Source organism: Anopheles merus, chromosome 2R (assembly GCF_017562075.2).
Source record: "Anopheles merus strain MAF chromosome 2R, AmerM5.1, whole genome shotgun sequence".
Lineage (NCBI taxonomy): Eukaryota > Metazoa > Arthropoda > Insecta > Diptera > Culicidae > Anopheles > Anopheles merus.
In genome coordinates, this window is record NC_054082.1 from 49,682,861 (window position 1) to 49,708,889 (window position 26,029).

Below are 26,029 nucleotides of genomic sequence, written 5' to 3' on the forward strand. Positions count from 1 at the left end.
CTCGGTTTGCCGTCTCTAAATAACTTTTCACGTCGCATGATGGGAAAATAAATTTCTGTTAATCGTTCTCGAACCATACCGTGCCACAAGGAACGAAATTGCGCGGTAGAATGTGTGCTCCCTCACGAACTCGGGTGTGTTTGTGGTTGACTCGTTCTTTCACCGGCAACAAAAAATCAACAGAAAACTCCGACAAACAAACCAACAAAAGTACAGAACAAAACTCCTCTTAATCACAGTCGAAACTGCAACGGCAAACCGATTGCCGACTGCACAGGGCGCTTCGAACATTTGGTACACTACGGCATCCCAATATCGCCAGATGTATTGTGTTTTGGATGCTTCGTTAACAGGCGAGTCGTTCGCAATCGTAACCAGTCAGAAGGGCTGTTACGTGCTGATGCTGGCCGGCGGCAAGAAGGAATAGAACTTAAAACAATGGAATGTAGCAAAACAGAAAACACCGCGCAGAGCATGTGTAGCTTTTTGTTTTGTTTGTGAAACACAAACGGAACAAAACAAACCAGAGCAGAGCCGAGTTTTACAATCCTGCTGAAGTGCAAAGCTGAACGGTTATAAAAACATGCCATAAAATATAATAACACGGTTTAGCGGTTGCTCATTCCTCGTTCTGCCTGTGCCGACTCGTTTAAAGGGCGCTTTCGTTAACATCTTCATGGTCAGTTTGGGTGATGTTGAGGTTCTTTGCTTTGTGGCAGCAATAGCGGCCCTAGATGATTAATTCAGTTAAATCGAATTGCAGGTCATTTTGACGGCTTACTTGTTTAAAAGCGCATACATTCAAAATTATGAGTAGCATGATGCGTTAAAGCTATAGTTGAGCGATAGCTTTTGCAAAACAACATTACAACAACAACACTAACAATTTGAAGTGAAGCAAGTGAACTTTGCAAAGAATAATCATTTAATTTAGTGAATGTAACGAACGACTTCAATGCGCGAAAAGAGACGAACCCGCCTTATTAATAGATGATGGTCACACTACCGTAAAACTTATGGACAGGGTGAGAAAAGTATAATTAAAATAACGATCATTAGAAGCGCAGAAGAGGTATCTGATTCGCTTCGCTGTTTTGATTTTACTCCTGCAAATTCCACCCCAGCAAGAAGTAAAAGTAATGCGGCAAGAGTTTAGGTATTTTGGCTACACTTTTCCATATGGACTTGCGGATTGCGCAAGGGAAGTGCAGAACGGAGAAGTCAATAAAGGAAAGCACAAGGATCATTGGCAATGCTTCACGTGTGGAGATAGGGTTGGCGGAGGGGTATGGGAAGGAAATATTTCAAATTGATTAGTATTGGTGTTTCGTGTTTTGCACGGCAACAAAACGCAAAAGGGTAAATCGAAAGAAGGTGGCCGGTTTCGATAGGAAATGCTACCCGTAGAGGCTTGCTTGTAGCAGTTTTGTTGTTTGTGTCATTTCATTCTCGTTGTCGTCCTTCGCCGTCGTCACCGTTCCTCCTTGTTGTGGCGCGATCGCGTTAAAGATCGCGTCGCCCCGGCCGTCCGCCTACCGGGCACTGCGAGCATTAAATTGAAGCCAATTAAGTGAATCAAGTTAATTTATTCGGTTTCTCCCAAATTTTACTCCCGAGCGGTTGCCTGACCCCACTTACCACCCGCTTTCCCCCTCGTTCCACAAACTATTGAGCGATTGAGTGCGGTTCGTTCGATTGGTTCGTACGAATTGGAATCGGTATGCGATAGAATGGGAAGTTAGCGGACGGCAAGGACACGGGGGGGTTGAGTGGGTGGGTTTGGTGCTGGAGGAAACGTGTGTTTGAATGCACTTCACAAATGGAGCTTTGGAAATTGTGTTCACTCTCGTGCTGCTTGTGCCGGTAGCTGGCAGGACCTTTCTCACACTCAAGGCTCTGCTCGGTGGGCCTGTTTGGGGCTCCCTTTTGTATCTTTCACTTTGTGCTTATTTTGCTGAACCAGCCGTGTTCGATGATTTGCAGGCCGTGCGTCCCCTCTGCGTGTGCAGCACCTGTGCACAGGCTCTCCGGTGCATTGTGCTCCTTGAGCATTCCCGTTCGCATGTCAGTCAATCAGCCGACGACGACGACGTCGACGGCGTCTTCGTCGGTAGTCGTCTGTCTTTGATGAAAAGATCTCTGCTGCCCTCTTCCCTGCCCTCCACCGTACCGAGCTGTGTGAGAGAGAGAAAGAGAGAGAGAGCTGTGGAACCCTTCAAAGCTTGCCGCTCTATCGGCATCAAGAAGCTACTGCCGTCACAAGTCCTCCTCAACCGCTCCCCAGCATGCATCCAGCATCCTTTCGGGTGGAAGGTTTTTGGTGAGCTGGATTGTGAATCAATATGGAACACGCAAAGCGCAAACGAGTACAAATCAGACAGCACTGATCAGACTCTCGGGCAAGGAGTGGAGTGCAGGGAGGGTTTGGAAGGGTTGGCTGCCATTGTGTGATGGTGGTTTTGCTACCTTTCCGCCCTGCTGCTCCGGTTGGCATGCCAACATTCGTACAAGCAGCGCTTTCGGGACGTGTGTTTCGATTTAATTAAAAATCCCATCGCCCGGTGCGCAAAACCGGGCCAACATTTGAATGAATCGAAGCGACGGTTTGACTGTTTTTTTTTCATTGCTCTTCTCCCTTTGATAAACATCACTCACCCGGTGGAGTAACCCTCCTCCTGCGTGGTGGAATTGAGCAGCAGCCGCGGGTGGAGTTGACGTGATTGACGTGTGAGATATTGATTTTGAAAACCCTATAATTGGTCGCTTCTCATACGAGCCTGCAGGCGGATCTGCGCGTTTCGGATTGAGTGCTTTAATTTTCTTGGTGCGTTTCTTAACCTCCGTCTACAATACAAGCAAACCTCTATCCCCCCTCGAGTGTGCAACGCCCACCAAACGCTACCAAAGCTGCCGCCGCCGCCGCTAGCGCGTAGGTTCGCTTCAGATGTTTAGATGTTATGTGTGTACCATTTCTCTTGTCGGTGCGTTTGGCCGATGTTTAGGGAAAAAACAACCTCTCCCCCGGCTCCGAGAACCACCGCTGATTGACAGCTGTCACTTCGAACAATCGCTAACTTAATCATAACCGTCAAAAGTTTCCAATTAAAATCGGTACTGCAACGGACGGCGGTTGCGAAGAAATTGCATCTGGCCGCATTGGAAAGGTGCTGCAGTTTTTCCGGATTGGGAAAGATTTTCACTCGGCTTGCGTGTAACCTTTTCCCTGCACCCGTACAGCCAACTTCAATTATCGCCCGATCGTTCGGACTGACAATGCACCAAGCGTGTGTAGATCGATTGAAATCGGCTGCAGTGAGTGTAATTTATTGGACCCGAGCATGATTGTGGTTTCAATTTCTCTCTCTCTCCCTCACTCTGGAACACAGATAAGAGTAGGCAAGATAAGAAGCGGCTCGTTTTTCAATCATCGCTATTCCCTTCGGAACGATTTACGCGGGCAATGTGAAGCATTCGACAGCATTCGGAAGTTTCGCGCAAGCGCCGTCCCGTCCCAGTACAGCGCACATTATCATTTCCACTCCGTCTACCGAATGCCATCACACAATCCCCGGTGGTGTAATGCGATATCGTCTGACGGCTGGGTAGTTGAATGCGTTCAAAATGGGTCCACTATCACCGCCGTCATGACGGGGAGGGAGGAAATCGAACTCGCATACACACTCACAATATCTAGAGATTCATCTTTAATTTATGTGTATGAGGAGTATCTTCCCGGTGGGCCGGTGCAGGTTTTGCACACACATTCCGCACTTGCGCGCGCGCGGAAGGTACGAGGAAATGCAATTAAACATTGCACCGTGCGATGTGATAAAATTATGCTTTTGCCGAGTTTGCCGAGCGTTCGCTGGCGCGGCGACCAGACGGCGCGCTTGCGCTGGCGACGCGAGCCACCTGTCCCCGTGTCGAGTAGTCTGGCAGTACAAAACAGATCGGCTACTATCGGTGTGTGCATCGGTTTGGACAGTCTCTACGCGGACTGGAGTGTATTACAATTATGCTGCCCGGACCGGGCTCCGATCGACCACGTCCTGAAACCCCCCGTCCCCCGGATCGTTTGTCCGTACGTGCAAACGGCGGCACAGAGCCGAGCGTTTCCTGTTACATATTTGTCCGCGCGTTGGTTTGCGACCGGGCAGGGTCTTTTTTGCGATTTTTGTGGTGTGGAGCAATGGCGAGATATAAATTTACACCGATATCGTCCTTTCACGTGTCGCCACGTTAACACATCACACACACACACGCGCGCAGCATAGGCTACAACGACGCGCTCGTATCGCGCACCGCAAATCGATAATGCCAAGCAATCTGATAACCGTTTCGTTTCGGGATTGTTTTGCCGTTGAAAAGTGGCAAAAAATAAACGAATCGTTAACCAACACACAAAAGCCGCGGCCGATTGCAACACGATCGAAAAACGCGACCCCCGCGCTACACAACCCGCCCCATCCAGCCATTCTGCAAGAGGCCATTCCCGGGGTGACCCCGCGTGTTCAACCCGGTCATCCGGAGGGTGTAAATCTGTGTCCCGGGTTTTGTTGGTTCACTTGCGCTGTGTGAGAGCGACGTGTGCACACACCCCCAGCGGGGAAAATCGTGCGTGGAGACGTTGCCCCTCGGCGGGGGGGCATCTCCCCGAGGACGACGGCACCCGGCCTGCCCCCGGCGAGTGTGTACCCTGGGCGAAGGTTATTTCATACATTTATAAAATATCGATTTCGTTTCCGCTGCGATGCGCATTGCGCATCGATCGGATGATTTATCCACGCCGCGCGATGCCTATTGCCGCCGATGTTGCTCCTGCTGCTGCTGCCGATGGAGTTCGAGTGCAGAGTCCGGGCTCAGGCCGGTTTGTACAAGATCGCAGGATCGCTTCCCCCCTCTCTGTTCTGCTTCATCTTACGGGAGTTGCGCCCGCTCCCCGCCCGCTTCCGTCTGCCATTTTCAATTGCTTTTTGTTCCATTTATAAAATCATAAATAATGGACGATACAATGAAATGGTAATAACATTTACTCTTCCCGTGCTGTGGTTTCGGGCCCTGGTCATCTGGGAAGAAATGATCCTTTTTCATGTCGGCGTCGAACAGGCAACAGGCGGAGAAAGGGGGAAGATCGCACAACAGCGGAAATCACGCCGGACCTCGCGTCGATGCTCGCGCAGTGAAGATATTGGATAATAACATTGATAGATCTAATAATCCAGTCCCGCTTCGCTTCGGCCGCGTGGTCGTGAAGGAGTTTTGGTCCGTTTTTTTATCCGCTTCGCTAACCAGGCGCACCACGACGACAGTTACCGCGGTGCAACGAGTTTTTCGTGAGACTATCCGCGGCCGATGCGACGAACGCTGCGCGGATGCGCTTTCATATTTCATATCGGAATCGTTTAAACGCGGAGAAAGCTTAAACTAGGAGGTAAATTACACGCCCATTATTAGAATCGCTTGGAGAAGAGAAGAAGGTTCTGGGTGCTGTTCTGCTTTGTTTGGGAAAATGAATAAAAAATCAAACTGAACTGATTGTTCCACACAAATGTGATTGTTCATGGAATGGTAATTGCTCCCAATCCCCGATAAACGTTTCATTTCATTTTGCTGAAATCGATTACCATCTTCTAAGGTCATTTTTTGGTAACCCATTCCTTCAAACACCACAACGAAACACGTCAAAACACCTCCGAGACAGTCGGATTGATAGTGCACGGGACGTGAAAGTGCTCCCCGGAGCCCACGACCGGCACCTCAAATCAATCCGTGTACCACATGGCAGCGAGCATCGCTTTACGTGTGTGACCATTACGTATGTGCCCAGAGCGGGTTTTCGAGCGCATAGCGTGGAAAAACGATTTTAGGGGAATGATTTCGGAACCGCGCGTCCGGAGATATATTTCAGTTGTGAGGAATTTTAATGAGACGAAATGTTTCGCTTCTTTCGCCCCGTTCGCCAGTGTGTGTATGTGTGCGTCATCGCTTTTTTAACCATTTTAACCTCTCCCTTGTTGGTTTCTTTCTTCTAAGGCGATTCCGAACGCAGCTCTTTTCGCGTCCACTCTTTCGCACTGCTTTCGCGTTTTTCGCGATACACGCCACTTTTATCTGCATGAGAATTTTTGGCTTTTTGTCGATTTATTTTTCAGCACCATCACCACCACACCATCGCCCAACCAGCGGTCAGCCATGAGAGTTTGGTGTTTGGTTCTTTCCTGCATTAGCAGCGATGCAACAACAACAAAAACCCGACACAAACACACTTACATACACAATCTTGTGCTCTCTTCTTCCGTGCCCAGGTCACAGTCCAACACAGTCGATGGGCAGCAAATCAATCGCCACATTCCCCGGCCACACTGTCAAGAACAGAAGGAAGCCTGCTTGTTAAAGTTTGCTCGGGTTTTTTTGAGTGTTGAATTAATCTGTAAAAAAAACCCCATCAAACCCAAGCACATAGACATACCGATTCCCTTTCGATTTTCGTCCGTCTGGGCACAGGTGATCGAAAGGATAAGGCGAAAATGCAAGTCAAACTCCAAATTGCACAGTTTGAGGCTGTTGCAGAGGAGGAAGCAGGTCCGAAAAGCAACAGCCCCGAACGCACTGTGACTGTTCAAGAAGTGTGTGCTTGGCGGAAGTATATAAATATTTATTGCCAAAGCGAGTCGATTTTCTCACCGAAAGGGAAACCACTGTAGCACCACACACACACACACACATACACTGGAAGCAGTGGTGAGCAGTTGTTCCAACCCATTATATGGTAATGAGATTGCCAGTACGGCAAATACGGCAGGTAATAAAACGATTCGCTCCAAAATAAACACCCTCCACGCGATCGGTGGTGCATTGTGGTGCATCTTTATTTTGCTTGCGCACGTTCCCGGTGGCATGGTGGCGATGGTGGACAAGGAGGCCCCGGACGATCTTCCCGCCCGGGAGTGGAAAACCATATAAAACACTTATTAAAATCCATTTGCCGGAATCGTTTCTTTATTGTTTGCCGGTTCTGTTTCGGGGTGTCCCGACGGGGTAGGCCGGGGTGCACTACATGAGATATTGCCCAAATTAGGGAATCGAATTGAATTGTTACACACTGACAGTAATTTGTGTGCGCTGGGTGATGTGTGAACTCTTGTCCGGACAGTTTCGAGCTCGCGTTGCCTTTCGAGCTTTGATGAATGTTTGATCGACGCTCATTATCGATTGAATGACGGGCCGAAAACCATCCCCCCTCTCGGAATCAGCGATGATTGCATCCTGCATCGCAGCGGGAATGGGAGGATACATTTGTATACAAACGAGTTTCAAAACTCAAACCACGCATGACGCACTCGAAAAAGATGCCACTCTTCATTAGTCAGCCGAAAACGGAAGCTTGCGTACTGCCGAAGGGCACGAAAGACGAGCAACCGCAAACGGTACATGCTTGAAGGGATAGGCGAAACAAAAAAAAAAGAAGCTATTTCCTCCCGAGCGATGCTGCGTTCTGCTGGTAATGATGTGGCAAATGCTTATCGAAACTGCTGTATCGCGACTTCCCTGGTAATAAATTCCCGCAACTTTCCGGCTTCGCTTTCGGCCGATCGAAAGGATATGCTTAATAGAAATATCTTGTCAGAGGCTTGTTTGCGGACACGGGCTCGCAACAGGGGTAGCAGGGTTTGGGGTGGTTTGGTTCGCAAAACCTATCTCCGATCAAGCAGCGCCTGGTGGAGGAACTAGGCAAATGGGCAACCCATTTTTATGTGTGTGTGTATACGAGTGCCCGCGTGCACATGTTTTCAATGTCGAGCTGTGGCAGACGAGCGCCACACTAGAGTCGCTCCGTTAGCAGCAAGCATTTAATTAACCAACCGGGAAACACTGCAGCACAGGGTCTAGTGCAGCGAGCTAAGGTAGTTGGCTTTTTTTGTGTGTGTTTGTGTATATTATTTGCTTTTGTTGTGCCAGCACGTGAAGAGGAAATTGAGATGTCGACGCGACGATGGTATAATAGAAAATTTTGCACAAAAACAATCTTCCACCCCGGCAACGGTTCAACACAATCGATCGATCTAGATTCGACGCGCGATGGGAAGGCATAGAGGCTGGGGACGCGATGCTGGAGATACTGATCATCGCTGCATTGAACTTTTTTTTTCTAGCATCGCTCGTGTCGCTTAAGGGCAGAAGTGTACAGCAAAATGTTGAGAAGTATTTAGCCGGTCGTTTATCGTTAGTAATTTTGTGCCGAGCTGCACCGGGAATGCTATGCAGCCGCCAGGGAAAGAATAAAATTATGTCCCTCCCCCGGAATGGGGCTGCTGCTGGGGATGATGATAGTTGCTTCGATAGCTTCCAAGCACGGTCGACTGTGGGTCGATACGTGTAAGAAAGCTGTATTGTGTGTTTTTTTATCTTTCTAATTACAGCACCCAACGTAACGTTTGGTTAGCACGCTGTGGGCGCCGTTATTGTTCCGTTAAATGGGCACAAGCTCAATTTAGTCCTATCCGCCGTTTAGCCGATCGCGCATAAATCATGCAACTTTTGTCAGCACAAAAACAGCAGCAGCAGCAGTTACTAAAACTGGAGAGAAAAAATGAGTCCAACCCATCTGGTGCAGGGTGGCTTCAGATATCAAACAGTCCGGCACATTCAATGCTGCTTTTGTTGCAACATAGACAACAGCGAGTGTACGGACAAAAAAATGAAACAAGCGAAACGAATTGAAGCATAAAATATAGTTGCACAAAATGCGCCATACTCGATGCCTTCGCGGGGCAGGAGCAGCTTTTTTTGTTGTTGTCTGCTCGTCTTTCTGACGCTGCTATCAAGGCGTGTAGCGGGTGTAGGTGCTGCATCTGATGACCGTGCAAAGCACTACCCTTTCCTCCCGCTAGTGCTTCTGTTGTTTGCTAATGCCATTTTGTGCCCATGATGAGAACGGGGTCCAACCGGGCTCCAGGTTTGACGAGCTGGCTAGGGTTAGAGAGCGTAAGCAGGAAGAAAAAAGCGGGAGTACGAGAGCCGGATAAATTAGTTAGCCAGTCGATCAACGTTTTTCTTTCGCCGCTATCTTCCTGCTACTCAGTAGGACTGCGAGATGCCTTTGAGTCGCTGCCCATTGGTCGCTCGAGTCATCGGTCACAGAATGGCACCAAACCAAGTGCGCGCGCACTCTCCTTCTGTCGATTGGGATTTTGCCCTTTCGTTGCTCGTTGCAGAGTGCTGTCGAGCGATGGCAAGCAAGAGGGGATGGTGTTCGTTTTAATTTTACGCCCCACCGAACTGACCAACAAACAGTCCGGCCGAGTGTGTCGGGAGAAATTAATAAAAGCGATCGCGGTGTACCAATGTTTTGCCTCCCGGTGGCAAACGGAACGGTATGAAGCCGTGTTCGTGTTTTGGATAGATAGTGGACACAACAGAACCGCCAACGATGATGATGATGATGATGACGACGATGATAATGAGCATCGATGACGACGAACCAAGGCGAGTTGATCGAGCAAAACTGATTACAGTTTTCGTGCTTCATGAAATGTTACGCGAAGCGGAGCGTTTTCATTGGCGAAACGCTTGATGCAACTGCATTTGGGAGAAGCTGTAAAAGCATCGTGATTTACTTCATTTTATTTTACTCCATGCGAACCTTGTTATGTGGATAGAAAATACAAATCATGCAACAGTTTTTAATCGAAGCCTCGTTGCATTATTCAGAGTAACATTTTCTGATCACTTTACTCGAGCGGAGCAGCGTTACTATTTAGTTCTGTGTAGAAAATGGCTAGCGTTTGCATTAGGCAGAATGAAAATGGAACATAAATCTCCGTCTGCCGGAAGAAAATTCTTCGCTTCAATTTAAATTGACCCGTTTTGTGGTGTCAGTTCACTCGTTCGTCTGAAGGTGTCCTGTGTGTGTAAGTGTGTGCTGTGCCCGAATAAAGAAGAAGAGAGCTGGAAAAAACAGGCACACACCAAAACGCTCTGCTTGCACAACGAAACCTCGCCAGCAGCATCAATCACGGTCCATATTCATCGCAACGCCACACAGGAGCTGCTCCAGCGGGACGATCCCGCAATGCCGTCCGCGATCGTAGTCCGGTCTGGGTGAGTCCACCGCTAACGTGTCGTAAGTACAAGCCATCTAATTTGAATTCAATCGAATTCCAATCCAAAATCAAGCAATAGTGCCACCGAAAAAGGGCAAATGAAAAATTTGAATTGAATTCCGCGTTGGCCCGCGTTTGGCAAGTGATCCTGCATAAACTAGCACGGATCGATCTGGATAGACAGTTGGGATCTGTTTTTTTCCCAGTTCATCCCTTCTTTTCTCAGCTATTTTGCAGATATTGTAACCGTATTTGTGTGTGTGTGTGTGCGTGGAGATCACTGAAGTATGCTGATTAACTCGAGCAGAAGGCTGTCTGTTGGGCTGGGGGAAAAAAAACTATCTCCCTTCACCTTCCCCTTTGACAGGACGGGGCAGATTTGAAGGCTGTGCAGCAGTGAGTACGGCACAGATACAGTGCAGAATTTATGGCTCGGTGCTGGGTATCTCCTGCGCACTGGGGAGATGATTGAGACGGTTCGATTGCGAATGGCGGGAAAATATAGGCAGATCTTTAATCTACTTCCAATCCGTGCACCGATGCATACCGTTGCATGCATGAACTGTACACCATGTGTGTGTGTGTGCACATTTATGCTGCAGCGGTTTGTGTGCGAGCTCGTGTGTGAGCTATCCTTCGCAACCAGACAGTTACAGGGAGTGCTCGGGCAGCGACGCGATCGCGATCGGTTCGTACCGCCAAGTCCGTCAAGTCAGCGGTGAAACGAGTCAATTTTAATGCACTGCGATCGTTTCGGTTGCACCGCAGTCAGAAGAATCGCACCGAAAAAGGTTAAAACGAGCACGGTTTCGCGCACAGTGCAGAGGGTGCGAGAAAAATGTCTGCTAAACTGGTAAATTAACAATGCTGTACATGGGCTGTGCGATGCTTGGCTTATTGGAGGAGAGGAGAAAACCCGTGTACGCTCACACTGCACTACTACTGTGTCTCGGTGTAAGCGAGACCCATCTAGGACGAACGATTATGATTAATGTTGACAAAGTATGCAAGATATTTTCATTATCGTTATTGAGTGTTTCATAAATGGTACTGGTCGGGACGGCGATCGTGCCGCTGCAAATCTGCATGGTTGGCCGGTCGATCGGTAACTTGACTCGCCAGACAGTGGCGAAGGGAATCGAAACGTAATAGTGGTTTTTGCAAACGTGAAACAAGCATGGGTGGTCGTTTGAGTGTGCACGAGAGATACGCCAAGCCATTACGATGTGGAGAAGTGTGGGATTTGTAATTTGTCGAAGTTAAAATGGAGGGAGAAAAGGTTCTGTTCTCCTGTGTGTAACTATGCGCAGACTGCCTTTTGTGGTTGCGTTTCGAGTGGAAAACCTTCACGTTTGCATTAAACACACACACTTCTAAAGCACGGTGTGTAAAAAAAAGTCGATAAAAGGGAGAGAAATGTAAGCCATACATTTACATCGAATGAAGTGTCTGCGATACTTAAAACCATCTTATCGCTTCTTTCCTCTGATTAATCTGACTCAGTCGCGGGATTGCGCGTTCGTTCATGCGAGTCCATTATCAAACTTCGATACTGCCAATTGCATGTAGCTTCGAATAGTGGGTTAAATGCTTGCGTTCTTGTTGTACGAAGCGACCGGTTCGAAATTTACATTCCGCCGACATGCGATGCGAGACCAAATAATAACAAGCAAAGAGGTAATTATCAGAAACATCGATCTCGAGCATACAGGTGAACGGGAGAATAAAGATTCGAGCACCACCGAAAACGAAACCTTCGAAACATTTCGCGAGCAATGCGAAACAAATGACTTCAACGCACGCAGTACGTAGGGAAAGCGACGAACCCTCTCTATGTGTGGTGGATCCCTTTTTTGGTTCGACATTCGAAGACAGTATACATCGCGATGGCATGAAAAAAAAGTAGATGACTCACCGTCCAGCGAAAGGTGAAGGGTAATGTGATGCCACCGACTTCCGGATCGGTCAGGACGAAGCTCGACCCACCCAGCACCGGCGTGCTGGCGTTACCGAACGCACAGCCGTAAAGGCCGGACGGTTGCGGTTCCACGGCTACGGCCGGCTGTTTCAGTTGCTGCTGCTGCTGTACGCTTGAGGTCGTTCCCTGGTACTCCTTCAGGCACAAGCTGAACGCTGTCGCACATGCCGGACATCCTATTTGTGTGTAAATGAGTGTGTGTGTGTGCGTGTAAAGATAAAGCAGATCGCAAAGAGAACAATTGTTAGTGGTGGCGGGTAGATAAATCACGCTCATTTGGGCAGCACGGTGGAAACCGCAAAACCACGAACGAGTTGAGTTACCTGTCGTTTGGGTCTGTCGTTTCTCCGGTGGCAAACCGCAGCAGTATCCTGACAGTAGATGACTGTTGGTGTTTGAAATCTCCAGTATTTGCAGTTCAAAGAAGCCGGATGACGATACCTGCGGGGAAGGAAGCGGAACAAAGAGCGAAAGCATTAGTGAAATGTGAGCAATCAAAATGTGTGTATGTGTATGTGTCTGTGTTTGTTTACAGCAACAATAAATGTATGCACGCCCGGAAAATGTGGGCCGAATTGTGTACTGCGAAGGATGAGATTGTGTCGATAGTAAAACCGTTAAATGATCGCTAATAAAACATTCAATAAGAAAGCCAAACGAGGGGCGAACGGTTCCCTCCATCCTTATGGCCAGCTGTTTGAATGTGTGTGAATATGTGTATTTGGGTACCGTTTTTCCCACTGCTGCCCGCTCACAACGGGACATTTAAAAATGACATTAACTTTATTTTCTCTCGTCGCGTTTCTCGCGCTGTGATTTCAGAGTCGATGGCGATCTCTCGTGCACACGCGTAGCGTGTATGTATCGTGATTATTAATGAACGATCGTAATGATCCGTATCTGCATGGTTTCCCTTCTTTTCCATCCATCCTAGCGGTAATGGATCACGGTTCGATAAATACGGAGCCGGCTCGATTTTTGGAGCCCAAGACATCGAAACCACGCTCCTCTCCGGATGAAATTGGCAACGAAAACCTGCGTTGAAACTCTTCCATGCATGCATGTATGTTACGGCAAACCATCAATTAATTAGCAAATTAATTACCAATATTAGGCTTAATCAACTTTACGACTCTCCTCAGGCGAGCCTCCGGGCCGCAAGGGGTGGCATGGTCGGCTGAAATCGATCCTTGAAACTGAAAGCTACGATCATTGGAAAATGAACGCCCAGTATAGAAGCTCACACTCGACCTGACCGGATGGATCATGTCGAGCAGCGGCCAGAAAAAAGTCCCCCCCATCGCTGTCCTCGGGCGCCATAATTAGTGTGTTTACGCTTCAGCTTAAGGAAAGGTTGGCAGAAGCACACCCTGACAGCTCAACTGTCAAGGTAGCGGAACTGTGTTGGCCAAACCAACTCGGTACGTTTCGGTGAAGCACGGTGATGACTTCATTGTGGGAGCAAATAGCGCACAAGATGCACCATTTTGCGCATTCATTACCGATGATTTCGACCGTTGTTTGTCGCTCAATTGGACCGCATTTGTTAAGGAGCGTCTCGTTACGGCTCTATCCATTATTTTAACCGTCCGAAATGATGGCCCCGATGTCGGTACGCCACAGCAGTTGGTCCGTCGCTTGCGGTAAGGTTTTGCGTGTAAACTTTTTGTTTCTTCTTTGCCACACACAAAACGATGAGAAAAAAGTCACTGGCGCGGTTTTGAGCATTTCAGAGGTTGCGAGCGCACGGGAGGCTAGTATTTGTTCACTCGCGTGGAAACAAAATAGACGTTTCGATGACATGAAGCAGAGATTTTCGGCTGAGGTAGCGAGCTGTTCATCATGCAATCGGAATGTAACGATTTGAAGCCCCCATTCTGTTAACCCGAAGGCCAAGCGGGTTGTCTTTGGTTGCTATCGTTCTCATGGATAATATTTTACCGAGGACAAGCTGGTTGAACTGGAAAAAGATTATGGCTAGAAATGCTGATAGAAAAATAGCAGAAAAGCTGTGGTTACAAAATCAACAAAATAGTGATTATTTATTGCACGCACACGCATTCAAATAATAAGACCGCTTGAAGAAGACATTGTTCCCGGGAGATAGCAGACCACTTACACAGATTGACCGAAATTAATCGCTCACCAGAGAGTGTGTGTAAGTGGCATAAACATGAGTATCCCAAATGTGTCGCTTGGTCCGGGTTGGGAATGAACTGGGAACGCTTGCGCTTATAAAACAGCTCGTAACTACCATTTTTGTCGTACGGGAGTGAAAACAACATTGTCAAAGCGCTTCTTACGCTATTAATAATAAATTTCATGAACAAACTGCGATTGTTAGCGGTATGCTTTGCTTGCGATGCTGTTTGAGAGCCGGAGTCTCGGAACGCGCTGCTGCAGGAAGAACAATTTTCTCGTACTCGGGCGTACCTTTCGTTCTGTTTTCGTGCACTGTTCTTTAGTTTCGTTCGCATTTATGTCTGTGTTGTGATTTGAGGTGTTTTTTTTTGGTGGAGCAATTTTACTCCTCAATTGCTCTTCGTCTCTCCCGTTCCTTCGGAAGCCTTCCACGCTTCCATTCTCTTCTGAAGGAGTTTAATTTCCGAGCCCGAAAAGGTGACGCAAAAAACCGGAGAAACAAAACGGCAACTTCTTCTGCAGCAGTCTGTACGATCGTGTTCGGGATGGCTGTCTCACGATCAGCGAACGCGCCGCTGTTTGCCTTCGGCAGTGTGAGTGTGTGGAATGTCTCACCAGTGCTATCTTGAGAAACTTCCAACTGGCCAGTCCAGTGAGTCACTGTTGCGCTTGCCATCGCGCGTATTCACTCGCCTTCCTTCCAAATCGGTGTGCGCAACGAGGCCTCTGCAACATTGAACGCCTCAGAAGAAGATCGTAAACGAATCACAGCGAGTGTGCGAGTGTTGTGAGAACAGAATAGCCGAATAGGAACGAGAGATGGAAGAAAGGGCCACGCCACGACGGGACGGGAGAGATGTCCTGCCTGTCTGTAAGTACAAATGCTTCCAACCGGGGCCATCCCGTATCCCATACATGTGACACAATAGGTGAATCTTCGCAGCAATCACTTCCTCATCCCTGCTGAACGGGGGCCCCCTGTTTCCCAGGGACGGCCCATGGCGGGAGACGGTACGACACCTTTTGGCGACGAAGCAGCAGACAACGACGGGTACAGCACTCCGACTGTGCCAGAAGAGGAATGATGCGAACCGGACAGGCGCATCAAGTGAAGTAAGCGTTAAATTGCTTCTTTCTTCTGCCACTTTTTACGAGCGAGTTGCTCCACCACCTCGCACCCGGCTGGTGCTCGTTTCTTTTTATGCTCATTTAGCCCTGCCATGTTGCGCCTCATGCTCCTTGCGCCAGGCGACTCCAAAAAAGGGAATCAACATACACAATCATTAACGCAACCGACCATCTACACGCTGGTTTTTTTAATGTCGTTGTGTTGTGTCTCGCACACACATACACACACACAGAATCTGGCGATGTTTTGAGGCGCGATACTGCCGGCTACTTCGGATGGATCTTCCTGTCTGCTGGTGGCAGCTTATAGGGTCAACAAGCGTTTTTCTCTTTATTTTTTTGCCTCGGATGACCATGAATTGTGCACACACTGTGTGTGTGTTGAGGTCAAAAAAAGTCTGCTCCAATGACAGTGACGAAAAAATTAACGCTAGAAAAGTAGCGAGCCTTCAGCGCAAGCAATTGCGTTCATTGTCCGCTTCCCGCGGGTCATAGATCATGTTCGGTGATGCCAAGAACATCATAAAATCGGGTCTGCTTCGTCGAACCCAAGCCCAACTTTAGACCCGGGAGTTCTGAGAGCGACAGAAGCCATTTATCATAAGCATTGCATTGCATTCAGAATGAAATGGAACTGTTTTGTAAACGGCAGCAGCAGCAACAGAAGGGCAAAACAAAAGCTTCCCAACCGCGGGACCGCGGGACTGACCAACAGCGCTTTCTGACCCTGCGTTTCAAAATCATTCCACGGGCTGAGGTCCACTTTCGTTCTGGACACGATATGAGCAATGCAATTGCTTTTACTTCAAAGCGAGCTGGCCAAGATGAGGTGGCAAATCCCGCTTACATGTTCGTGTGAGTGTAAAACGAAACGACGAACTGAGCAAATTAACATGGTACCCGGTGTAGTGCCATCGAGCCAGGAGGTGCACTCACAAGGAATGCGCTAAACACGTTCATATCGGGGCAGCAAACCACCGCGAGAAATCACCATGAAAACATAAAACACTCAACGACTGTTACAAATCGGATATTTATTCGCACCCGAACCTCAACCGCCTTGAGTCAGTGAGCTGGGACCTGGTGCCTTTCATTCCCTGTCCATTTGCTGCGGTGTTTGGCGAGGTGAGTGAGCACCGTGGGTTTTATCCAGGCGTGGATCATGTTACCTTAACGTCCCCGTTTGGGTGCCGAAACGAGCAGCAGCGGCAACAACAACGGCAACAAAAAGTGCAACCATAAAAGAGGACGTCCGTAGCGGCGATTGCAACTGATTAAAACAACGAACTCGCTCGCCCATTTCGCCGCGCTTATCGCGGGCGCGATGTCTTTGCACTGGCAATTGATTTTGCATACATTTCGTGTGTCCATTTCTGGCTAGTCACTTTGGCGAGAAGCTGATTTCGCTCGGGAAGACAAACGCTTCATTTCTCTCCACTGTAATAATGCGAAGATAAATTGTAGAATGCAGGATGTTGCATCAGATTTCGCCTGGTTCCATCTTGTGTTGCGGGCTATTTGGGCGTTTGTATTGCTTGATGCTTTGAGAACCTTTGCATCTCCGAAATGGCAACGGAAAGGAGAAGTATACATAAGCAGTTTTTATCACATTGCTGCAAAAGTGTGTTGTGTTGGGGTGTATCGAATTTCGTACACCTGCTTTATGGTAGTGTGAAACGGTTATGACTCGCTCGTGTTTTATTTATACTGAACGATTGGATTGACTGCAGCCGACGATAGCCGTGGCCATTGAATGTGTCTAGTGGAAGATTTACGAAATGACTTCTTGCGGGTGTTGGAAATTTGAAAACAAAACAGATCTATTGATTCATCGTCCAATGGGGGAACAGGAAAAGAAACAAAACCGAAGGTACTAAATCGTTCACTGTGAGTCACAAGCTGCAGATGGCAAATCTCACTGGATAAAAAGACAGAGCAACTGTGCCCAAAATTGATCCACACGAAAACATTCCACCCAACATGGAAAAGGAAACATCCGTACCAAAGTTCACAGTTGATGCTTAATGTGCTTGCGCTAAAAATTGTGCTCGTTTATGCTCGCGCACGCGCGCACATCCCTTTCCTGGGCCAAATAAACAAACAAGGCGCGAACAAGCTTACCCCTCGGGCAAACAAACAAATAAACAAACAAACAAACAATCATTTCCAATCACTTTGCGCGGGTCCTGCGACGAGTGGTTGATCGAATGCTTTTTGCCCACGGAATGGCTCGCATTTGTTTGCTCGCGATAGGGAGCGTGTGGCCGCACTGTGAAGTACGGCGCTCGTCAAGTGGTGCCGCCGAAAGTGGAAAGTGGAAGAATTTCGTTAATTTTGATTGATTGGACATCGAGCACTTGCCTTAATCTGCGTGGTTCAGTTTTCCCCGGCCTTCCATTTTAAGGAATCGAAGGAAAGGGCAACCAATGCGGTTGGAGTGGGCGAACACACAATCAAAAGGGAAAGGATTTGTGCCAACGTATGTGTGTGTGTGTGTGTGTGGCTAGGGAGATGTCAAATTTAGCATCAATTTTCCCACCCCCGTGAGAGTGCGCGGTCAGCGTCGCTCGTCACGAACTGCGCTTTCGTACTGGGCGCGCTTTGTCAAATCACACGCACCACCCCGGCTGAACCACGGTTTCGGAGGGCGTTCGCGATAGGTGGTGTGCGGGTGGAGCATTGGAATAAATTTTCATATTTATTGAATGCTAACGATGCGATTATTACACCTTCACGCACGGTATCGAAAACGGGGAGGCAAAAGGGGAGAGAAAAGATTTGGAGGCTAGCAGCAGGACCGTTTCCACTTGATTGCGAATCGTGCGTGCGTGAGCCCGCACTGTTCTGCACTGCCCTAGCTCGCGCTCCAAAAGCGAGATGAAATATCGAAAGTGAAAGAGTGGACGGCAGGCTCAGCGCGGTACGATCGACCGTCCTGTGACGAAACACGTGTTCATGTTTAGCCGTTCAAAATGTGGACCAAGTGCCGACCGAAAGGGGAATGGTCGAGCGCTCGAGCAGCGCACGCGGATACGTTGCAGCTCTCTGGTGGTGGCGGGCTAATGGAATGCATGCGATCGTGCAGAGCAGCGCTCAATATATGCTAATCGAGTCTCGAAGGTGCAGACTTCTGGTCCGATCAGGTGTGTGTGTGTGTGTGTGTGGCAAAAGACGATGGTGTGAGAGCGAAAACCTGCCCGCGGCATGGCATGAGTCCGAGGGCTGGGCAGGCTCCGGACAGGCTGTCGGTTGGTTCCCACCGTGGGCGCAACGATCGGCCCCATGCACTTGCACATTTTGCACACAACATGCACAGAGGAGATGCAGGCGCTGGGACGCGTTGGGAACTGGATCTGCTCGGTGCCGTGCGGACGACGGAATGACTAAATCAATTTGTGAAGATATTAATAACCTTGGTGAGTGACCATGTGTCTGTGAGTCGTGCACTTGCGCTTGGCGGAATCGGTGCGCGGGTGAAAACGTATTTATTATTAATTAACTCATTGCTTGTTGCGACCGTGTGTCGGCTGGTGAGATGATTAGTGAAGTCGATCCGAATCAATTTAGCGTTTTGAAGCCTTTCCGTCTATGAAGGTTTTTGGACCGTGTGTGAGAGTTGTGTCATAAATTAAGCGGAGCTGTACTTTTACTCAAAGACTTTACTCGCAAGCTTGCAAACGACCACTTACCAGGAAGTCAATGTACATCGATAACATCCATTGTACAAGGTGGAATTAGATTCCGGCTCATAAAAGTGGCCACAAATCTTACCCTCCCAAGTGTATTTATTGCACCGCACAAATGGCTTCTCCCCGGGCGGTCAGCACGGATCGTTTAGTAGCCCTGCGGTCGGTTTCAAGGCTCATGAGCATGGCAACGGCACTGAACCAAATGAACCAACCACCTTCGTCGCGGACGACACCACGAGCACGATGGCGACACTAAACTGCAATTATGACGCCTAATCTTTGCTGCCAGATTGGCGTAACATCCTTGCCATTCTGTGGTGCTCTTATCGCGAAAACGGCAACGGCTTGCCGTTGCACGAGATTAGTTTGCCACCCTTCTTCGCTTCACTCAGAATTCCCCCCGTCTTTATGGCTCTTTCCATCTTCTTTTAAACGTACGTTCTAGCGGAGCGCCGGAAAACACTTGCAGCTTGAGCATAAACGGCGTGCCGGCGGGAGACAATCGAGCTGCGTCGGTTGCCATTTTGCCACAGGGTGGCAGTACTTTGGGGCCGTTGTCTGCCATGCCAGCCGGTTCAGATTGCCACAGCAAGTAAGCAGAGGCAGGGAGGGAGGGGTACTGAGTCGAAAAGCCCACCACAAAGAACGGCATTCCGGCACCGGTTCCGTCCTTCGGAAACGCGAAAAAGCGGAACGGAGAATCTTCTCAATTAATCAGCATCGTCCCACCCCGAGATCTTCTCCTTGTTCTTTCTCTGTCTCTCTCCGTTACGGAAAGGGCCGGTTTTCGGGGAAGGCCGGGTGGAGGCCATAAGGTTGATGGTTAATGTTGCTGTTTCAAACCACCCAGCCCGAATGCAACCCGGGCCAGGGTGCTGGGGTGGAAATGAATCTTGCCGATGCGGCTATGATTTGGTGTTTCTCCCTCTGTTTTTGCGTTTACGCGTAACGTAAAGTTCCCTTTCGAGGGTGGGCCCGGCACCGTGTCTGAAGATCAGTTGGGAAGAAGGAAGAGTGAGAGTGAGAGAGAGAGAGAGATGGCAGCTAGTGTAGGGAACAGACTGGTACACAGACCGGGGCTGGTCGGTGCGCGCGCTGTATGATTAAAATAAAATAAAACAGGAAATGATGCGATAAATGCTTTCTTCTTCCACACTCAGGCAAAGCTCGCATACGTCCGACTCCCTCGGCTGCCGGGCCAGTGGCGAGAGATAGGAATGTTGCGGCTAGGGTTGCAAGTAAAGCGAGGCGAGCTGAGTGCTCATATGTTTGAAGGAATGCGAACGCGCGAAAAGCCCCTGCTGGAAGCGTACCGTTGGAAGTTTCTTTTCTTTCAATTTTGACCAGAGTATGATTTTGGTGTTGTTCTCGTCCTCTGTGTATGTGTGTAAGTCCAAGAGATTTCAATCTACATATGTTTTATGATGTTGATGGTGGCTTACTAGCCTTAGAGGGACTGCAGGTGCCGCCTCATTGCACTGCAGTGTGTCTGCACAAATGGTTGATTTATTGAAAGCTAGCGGGACTTGTGGGTGAGATGAAACACACTAGGGAAGAATCGCGTGCGCCACGTAAGTGGAAGATAGTGGTGAAAAAAAGGCTACAAGACAACAACAGCACCTTCTAAAACACAGCAAAAGAAAGCGCAAACAAACAAGCACCAAACAAGCTAGGGGAAGTATTCTTTCGTGGCCCTCGCGGCCGGTCAGCTTGTAGGGAGTGGGCAATAAATAAGGCGAAAGCTTCTTCTTCTCTCGTTCCCCTTTCCCCACTATCCCACATACCCACGACAGAAGGAATTAATAACAGGTGGACGGCGTACGTATCCTATCGCGCAGCAGATCCTCACTGCACTTTACCCGCTGCGGCGATGTGTGTGCGAATTTATTTCCGATTCGCACACTATTTGCTTGATCATCAATCTTGCGCGATCTTGCGGGCAAATCCAAAGCCCTCCAGCAGATAGTGTGGCGCGATGGATTCGTTTGGTGAGCTTAAAGCACTTGTCTTGTATCGCGCGATAGGCGAACGATTAGGCCAGCCGCAGTCCGAATGAATAGCTCCGGATGAGGTTAAGCCCGGGACAGGAAATCACGAATTATCCGTACAAGCATTCGGCGGGGCTTTTTTATGGTAGGAGATGATTTTATTGTATCCTGGAAACTAATGCCATCGCTTCCGAAACACTACAAGTCCGCCTGCAAAGGGGATTTTGAGTCGAAACGATTTGCGGTCGTGAGATGGAACGTTGGAGCTTCCTGTACGGTGCTATGTGGAGCGTTTTTTTGTTGGCTTTTTCAGTTCCAACAATCCAAATGTCACCCATGTTATATGTACCCGAAAAAATGTGCATTTACTGCACGTTCTAGAGTCGTGCATTCCTAGCAGTTTAGCCTTGAGCACGGTACAACACATTCCCGTCAGGTTCCGCCGTCACTGTCGACATGGGTCGTGGTCGATCACCGAATCCTTTTTCAAAGCAGTTCAAAGTCATACGCAGCTCACGCGCGCGCTTACCGAACGCTTTACGAGGTACTAGAGCCGAGCAGAGGACGAAACTGCAGTCAGAAACGAGTGGCACGGGGAAACGAGTAGTTTCAAGTGCCCGGCAAGTGAGAAATAATTTAAATGTAAAATACCCGTCAACAAGGGACGCGCTTGCCGAGCACCGCCGAACCGGTGTGCTCTTCATTCCTTACGCAGCCAAATCAGACACCGGATCGGGCGTGGAATGTCTTCTTGCCGCGTGGAATCGTTTGCGCGGGTGTTAAGAACGCAGCCGAAGGGTTGCCCTGGTGGGGATGGGGAGGAACTTCACCGAGTTCCGCATCGCATACTAATTGCGTTTTCGCTCTCCCCTTACACCTTACATAGTTGCCCGCCGTTGTGCTCGAAGGTCCCACCTGGGCTGAGCTGTTGTGTCGCGGAGTGCGTGCTTCTCACCAGGCCCGGTTGCGTGTACCTCTTCTTTCTACTCTTCACTTCTCCCGGATAATCAAGCCATTAGTGTTTATTTATAATGTTATTACCGGGCGATTCATTTGCAGTTTCTATAGACCGCTGTTCGAAGTGTGAAGTTTGTCTGTTTGTTCGTGGAATTTGCAGAGCTCGGAGTAGTAGTGTTTGGATTCTTCTCGGTGCTTTTTGGTTGACAGCAAGGATTGATGTACAGAGAGGATCGTGATGATGACTACATTAGGGGAGGTTATTGGCGCAGAATGGCAAACACGTCCCCATGGCAGTTGGTGGATGGTGCACCCTCACGGTGAACGCATTTCACGTCCACCGTTACACACATGTCGAAATGCACTCGCCCCAATGAAGAAGGTGACCCAGGGCTGCATCACAGCCTCGGAACACATTCACTGATAGTTTCCTCAACAGAAAAAGGGGGACAAACTCATTACCGCGTGTACCGAATGGAACGATCAGTTAAAATTAATTACCACTTTATTTATCGGAGCAATAAAGGAACCAAGTCTGGTGGTCGGGCGAGACTTTCGACTGGCGAGCAGCGGTTTGTGAACTCGACTAAATCGACTCCAGAGCCGCGAGGGAACGTATAAATTGACCCCCCGTTGAAATAGAGATCGCATTTTATGCGTGGTGCTCTGGTGTGGTGTTCGAAGTTCAATAAATGTCTGACGACATCGAATGGTCCCGGAGCAAATGGCACCGTTGAGGCGAGTTCCAATTGCGTACGACACTTTTACCTTTCCTGATTGATGCTGTACGATCGCGACTTGCCGTCAAAAACGATATCGATTAAACTCCAAAACCCCGGTAATGATCCAAATTTCCAAATCACCCTCCCAAAAAGCAAAACCACACAACGACAGCGGCCGCCGGGTTCAAGCCAAGAGGTCATGAAATCGGGCACCACACAAATCTTGTCGGTCCGACCGAAAAACAAATAAAACATCCGTAATCGTCAGTGTTATTGATTGGTCTCCTGGCGTGTTTAACACCGACAGTCCCGCTTCCCAGTCCCGACCCGCCCGAGACGACGGCGCAATGATGTGGCGCTCATTCGGAACGTCGCGTAACTGTCACACGCGGCGGGCAGGATGGCCGGCGCAAGGAGGCGCTCTGGTGACGCGATTAATAGTAAAGACGGGGAAATGAAAATCCCAGCCGGGATCGAACGAAACCAAACAGTGAGAAATGGCTTCCAAGAAGTGGAAGTATGACAAAGCACTGCGGCAAGAGTGCGAAGAACACATGCAAGCCCTTACTGAACCTGTATCTAGAACCTGTTCGGGGCCTGGATTGGATCGTTCGTTTGTTTTCCCGCGCGCGATTAGTGCGATCAGTTTGATGATCCGTCCTGTCCCCCCTGGAGCATGTTCGGCTCGAGAGTGCAGTGTTTTATTTGTACAACAATTAAACGTCAGTTTGAGGATTGCTTGCAACGCGCTCGAGATGCCGGGCTGGATGGATGGACGGTTCGGTAAACTAGAAATGACAAACGCGTCTCACGGGATGCATTTCTAGCTCGGTGCCCGGGTCTCTGTGTATTTTTGTTTTTTTTTTTTTGCTTTATTCCACTGTACGTCGCTACTTTCCAATGCATTCCGTTTTTGCTTTAGATTATTTATTTCCCCCCGGTGGGTTGTTGGATCCACTGTCCACAGCGTATGTGTGTGTGTGTGTGTGCTTGACGCTAAAGCGGTCCTTATGTCGCGACAGGAGACAGACACAAGACAGGGGAAAAAACGAAACACATTCACACACGCACAATCGGTCAAGATTCCACCGTAATTGTGCATCGGTGTGCGCAAGTGTGTAGTGCATCCGCCAGCGCACCACCATGCACCTGTGGCGCACTTTGTGGCACGACACCGGCGGCCCTGCACAGCCCGGGCGAGGCCGTGAGTGACTTTTCTCGCCCAGCATAATTATCATCGACATATGGTGCCATCGGTTCCGCCGCAAAATTGCCCCATTCGGGGCGGTGTGATAGACCAGACACACTGATAGCTGTGTGTGCATGTGCAGCGCGAGTGTGTATATTTCTTGCGTACTATGTAAGCTCCCAATAGTAAGGCACTACGCATCGTCAAGTCCTTTCACTTCGAACGGTATGAAGTGTGGAGCGTCTCTACTCGACGGCTAAGATTTATTATGTTTTCATCCCCATTTCCCAAACCCAATATCGGAAAGGAAAGGAGATGATGTGTCCACGTTTGGGATTGGTTTGTAGTATGACGTTTGTTTGTTAGTGGTTTTGTGTTTTTTTTTTGTTTGGTTCAACCGTAAACATTGATTCGGGAATACGATTGCGCCCTGGGATGTGTCATATTTTTCTTTTACCGTTTCGTTCACTTTACATGCTGCGCTCTTGAAGATCGGAAAGGCTGAAGACGAAAGAAGAAGAAGAAAAAAGCCCAGCCACAATCAAAGCACGGAAACGCGCCCGGCAGTTCCCGTTCCGGCAACGGTGTGCGCGGCCAGAGTTTGATGGGAAGTTGTCAATTAATTCTATTAGCTGCCATTTTCGGAGCACTCGATTGCTTGGACCAGTTTCGGTCCTTCTCGTCCGCGGGCAGTGGGAAATGGACTTGAAATAGAGCCTCTTCGTCGCCGGCTTTATCGTCCGCCCTGCTGCACCATGATTGGGTTTCGTTCCGCGCGTCAGCTCGGCATCGTAAATCGTTTCGGGGTTCAACATTTAATTAGAGTTATGAATAATTCCGCACGGGGTGGGTTTTTCGCTCGCTCGCTTGCTTGCTCTCTCCTTCTGTCTCTCTTTCACGAACCGACACATCTGCCGACCACGGCGTGTGGGTTGAAGAACGATAGTAAAACAAACCCGACAGTGGTTAGTGGACGAAAAAAGTGCCACAATAAAAGCAACACAAGACAACAAGCTCACTTTACGCAGGGGCAACCGCGAGCATGTTGTGAGCGCCGTGTGTTCCGCGGCGGCTCATCGTAAAGCCACCAAAATTGTGTCCCCGAGCCGCCCCCTACGCTTCAACGTGGTGTGCTCTGTTCTTTTCGATCGCGGTTTCGGTTGTTTGTTGAAACAGCATGTTAGCGTAATTTTTCAGCACCTCATTTTTAGTAGCCGTGAATTTCGACCGTGATTTATAAACAGCTCGGTAGCCCGGTGCGAGAATTCTGCGCGAGCCGTAAAGATTTACGAGCGCCGTCCGTCCGGGCCCGATTTTGCTGGAAGCTTGTGCTTGCTGGGGAAGCGCTCCGTAGAATTCTATTTTCATCCCACCCACTCGGGAGCGGTCCGCTGCACGTGCTGATAAGATGGGCACGCGGCTACAAAGTGGCCGAAGGGTCTCGCAGTTGCCACATTTTTCGGCTCCCGTCTGGTAAAGATTCCACTCAGCGTGTGCCGATGGCAGGCTGTCATTGGAATGATATGAGAGGGGCGAGGGGGGAGGGGAGGAGGGGAGTAGCAAGCTAGATTGGCCTTCAAATCTAGCTGCATTTATCTCGACTTGTGTTGACCCCGAAATGAGAGGTTGGATGTTCAAAGGCGTTTATTTTTTTATTTTTGTTCGGATATTTCTCTTTTGTTTCATTCCACTCCTCTGCTAGACGCAAACTGTGACCCTTTTGGCCCACGGCATTGCATTTCATTGTCGGTCAGAAAATTAATGTTTGTCTCCAAACGGCCCCAACAGCACACGGTCCGGGCTGCTCGGAGGGATAGCCATCTCGGAGGGGCCCATCAATCCGCTCTCTCGAATGGCGCGGACGGATTTGTGAAAATCGGCCGTTTCAAGATGGCATGATTTATTTCTACGCTTCCCCCGCCGTCTTGTGGTCGCGGATACTCCCGCACCTTTTGCCGATGCGGGAGGGGTTAATTAATTCGGTTATCTTTTGACTATTTTCAGCCTCATTAGAAACGATAATTAATTGCGTTCGACCCAGGCTGCGTTCGGTTCGGCTCTAGGAACAGGTCGGCAAGGAAAACGCAGAAAAGTAACAAAAACGAAAACGGGTGGTGAACATTTCAGACAGCA

General features: G+C 49.0%; 1 protein-coding gene across 1 annotated transcript in view; it reads right to left on the reverse strand.

Annotated features, from left to right (window-relative positions):
* LOC121587901 (protein serrate) overlaps nucleotides 1–26,029 on the reverse strand; it is a 102,952-nt gene that overhangs the window by 67,383 nt on the left and 9,540 nt on the right. The window contains exons 2-3 of the mRNA XM_041905217.1: nucleotides 12,405–12,522; nucleotides 12,019–12,257 (exon numbers count right to left, since the gene is read on the reverse strand). Of these exons, the coding sequence (XP_041761151.1) occupies nucleotides 12,019–12,257; nucleotides 12,405–12,522 (357 nt within the window). The remainder of the gene's footprint in view (nucleotides 1–12,018; nucleotides 12,258–12,404; nucleotides 12,523–26,029) is intronic.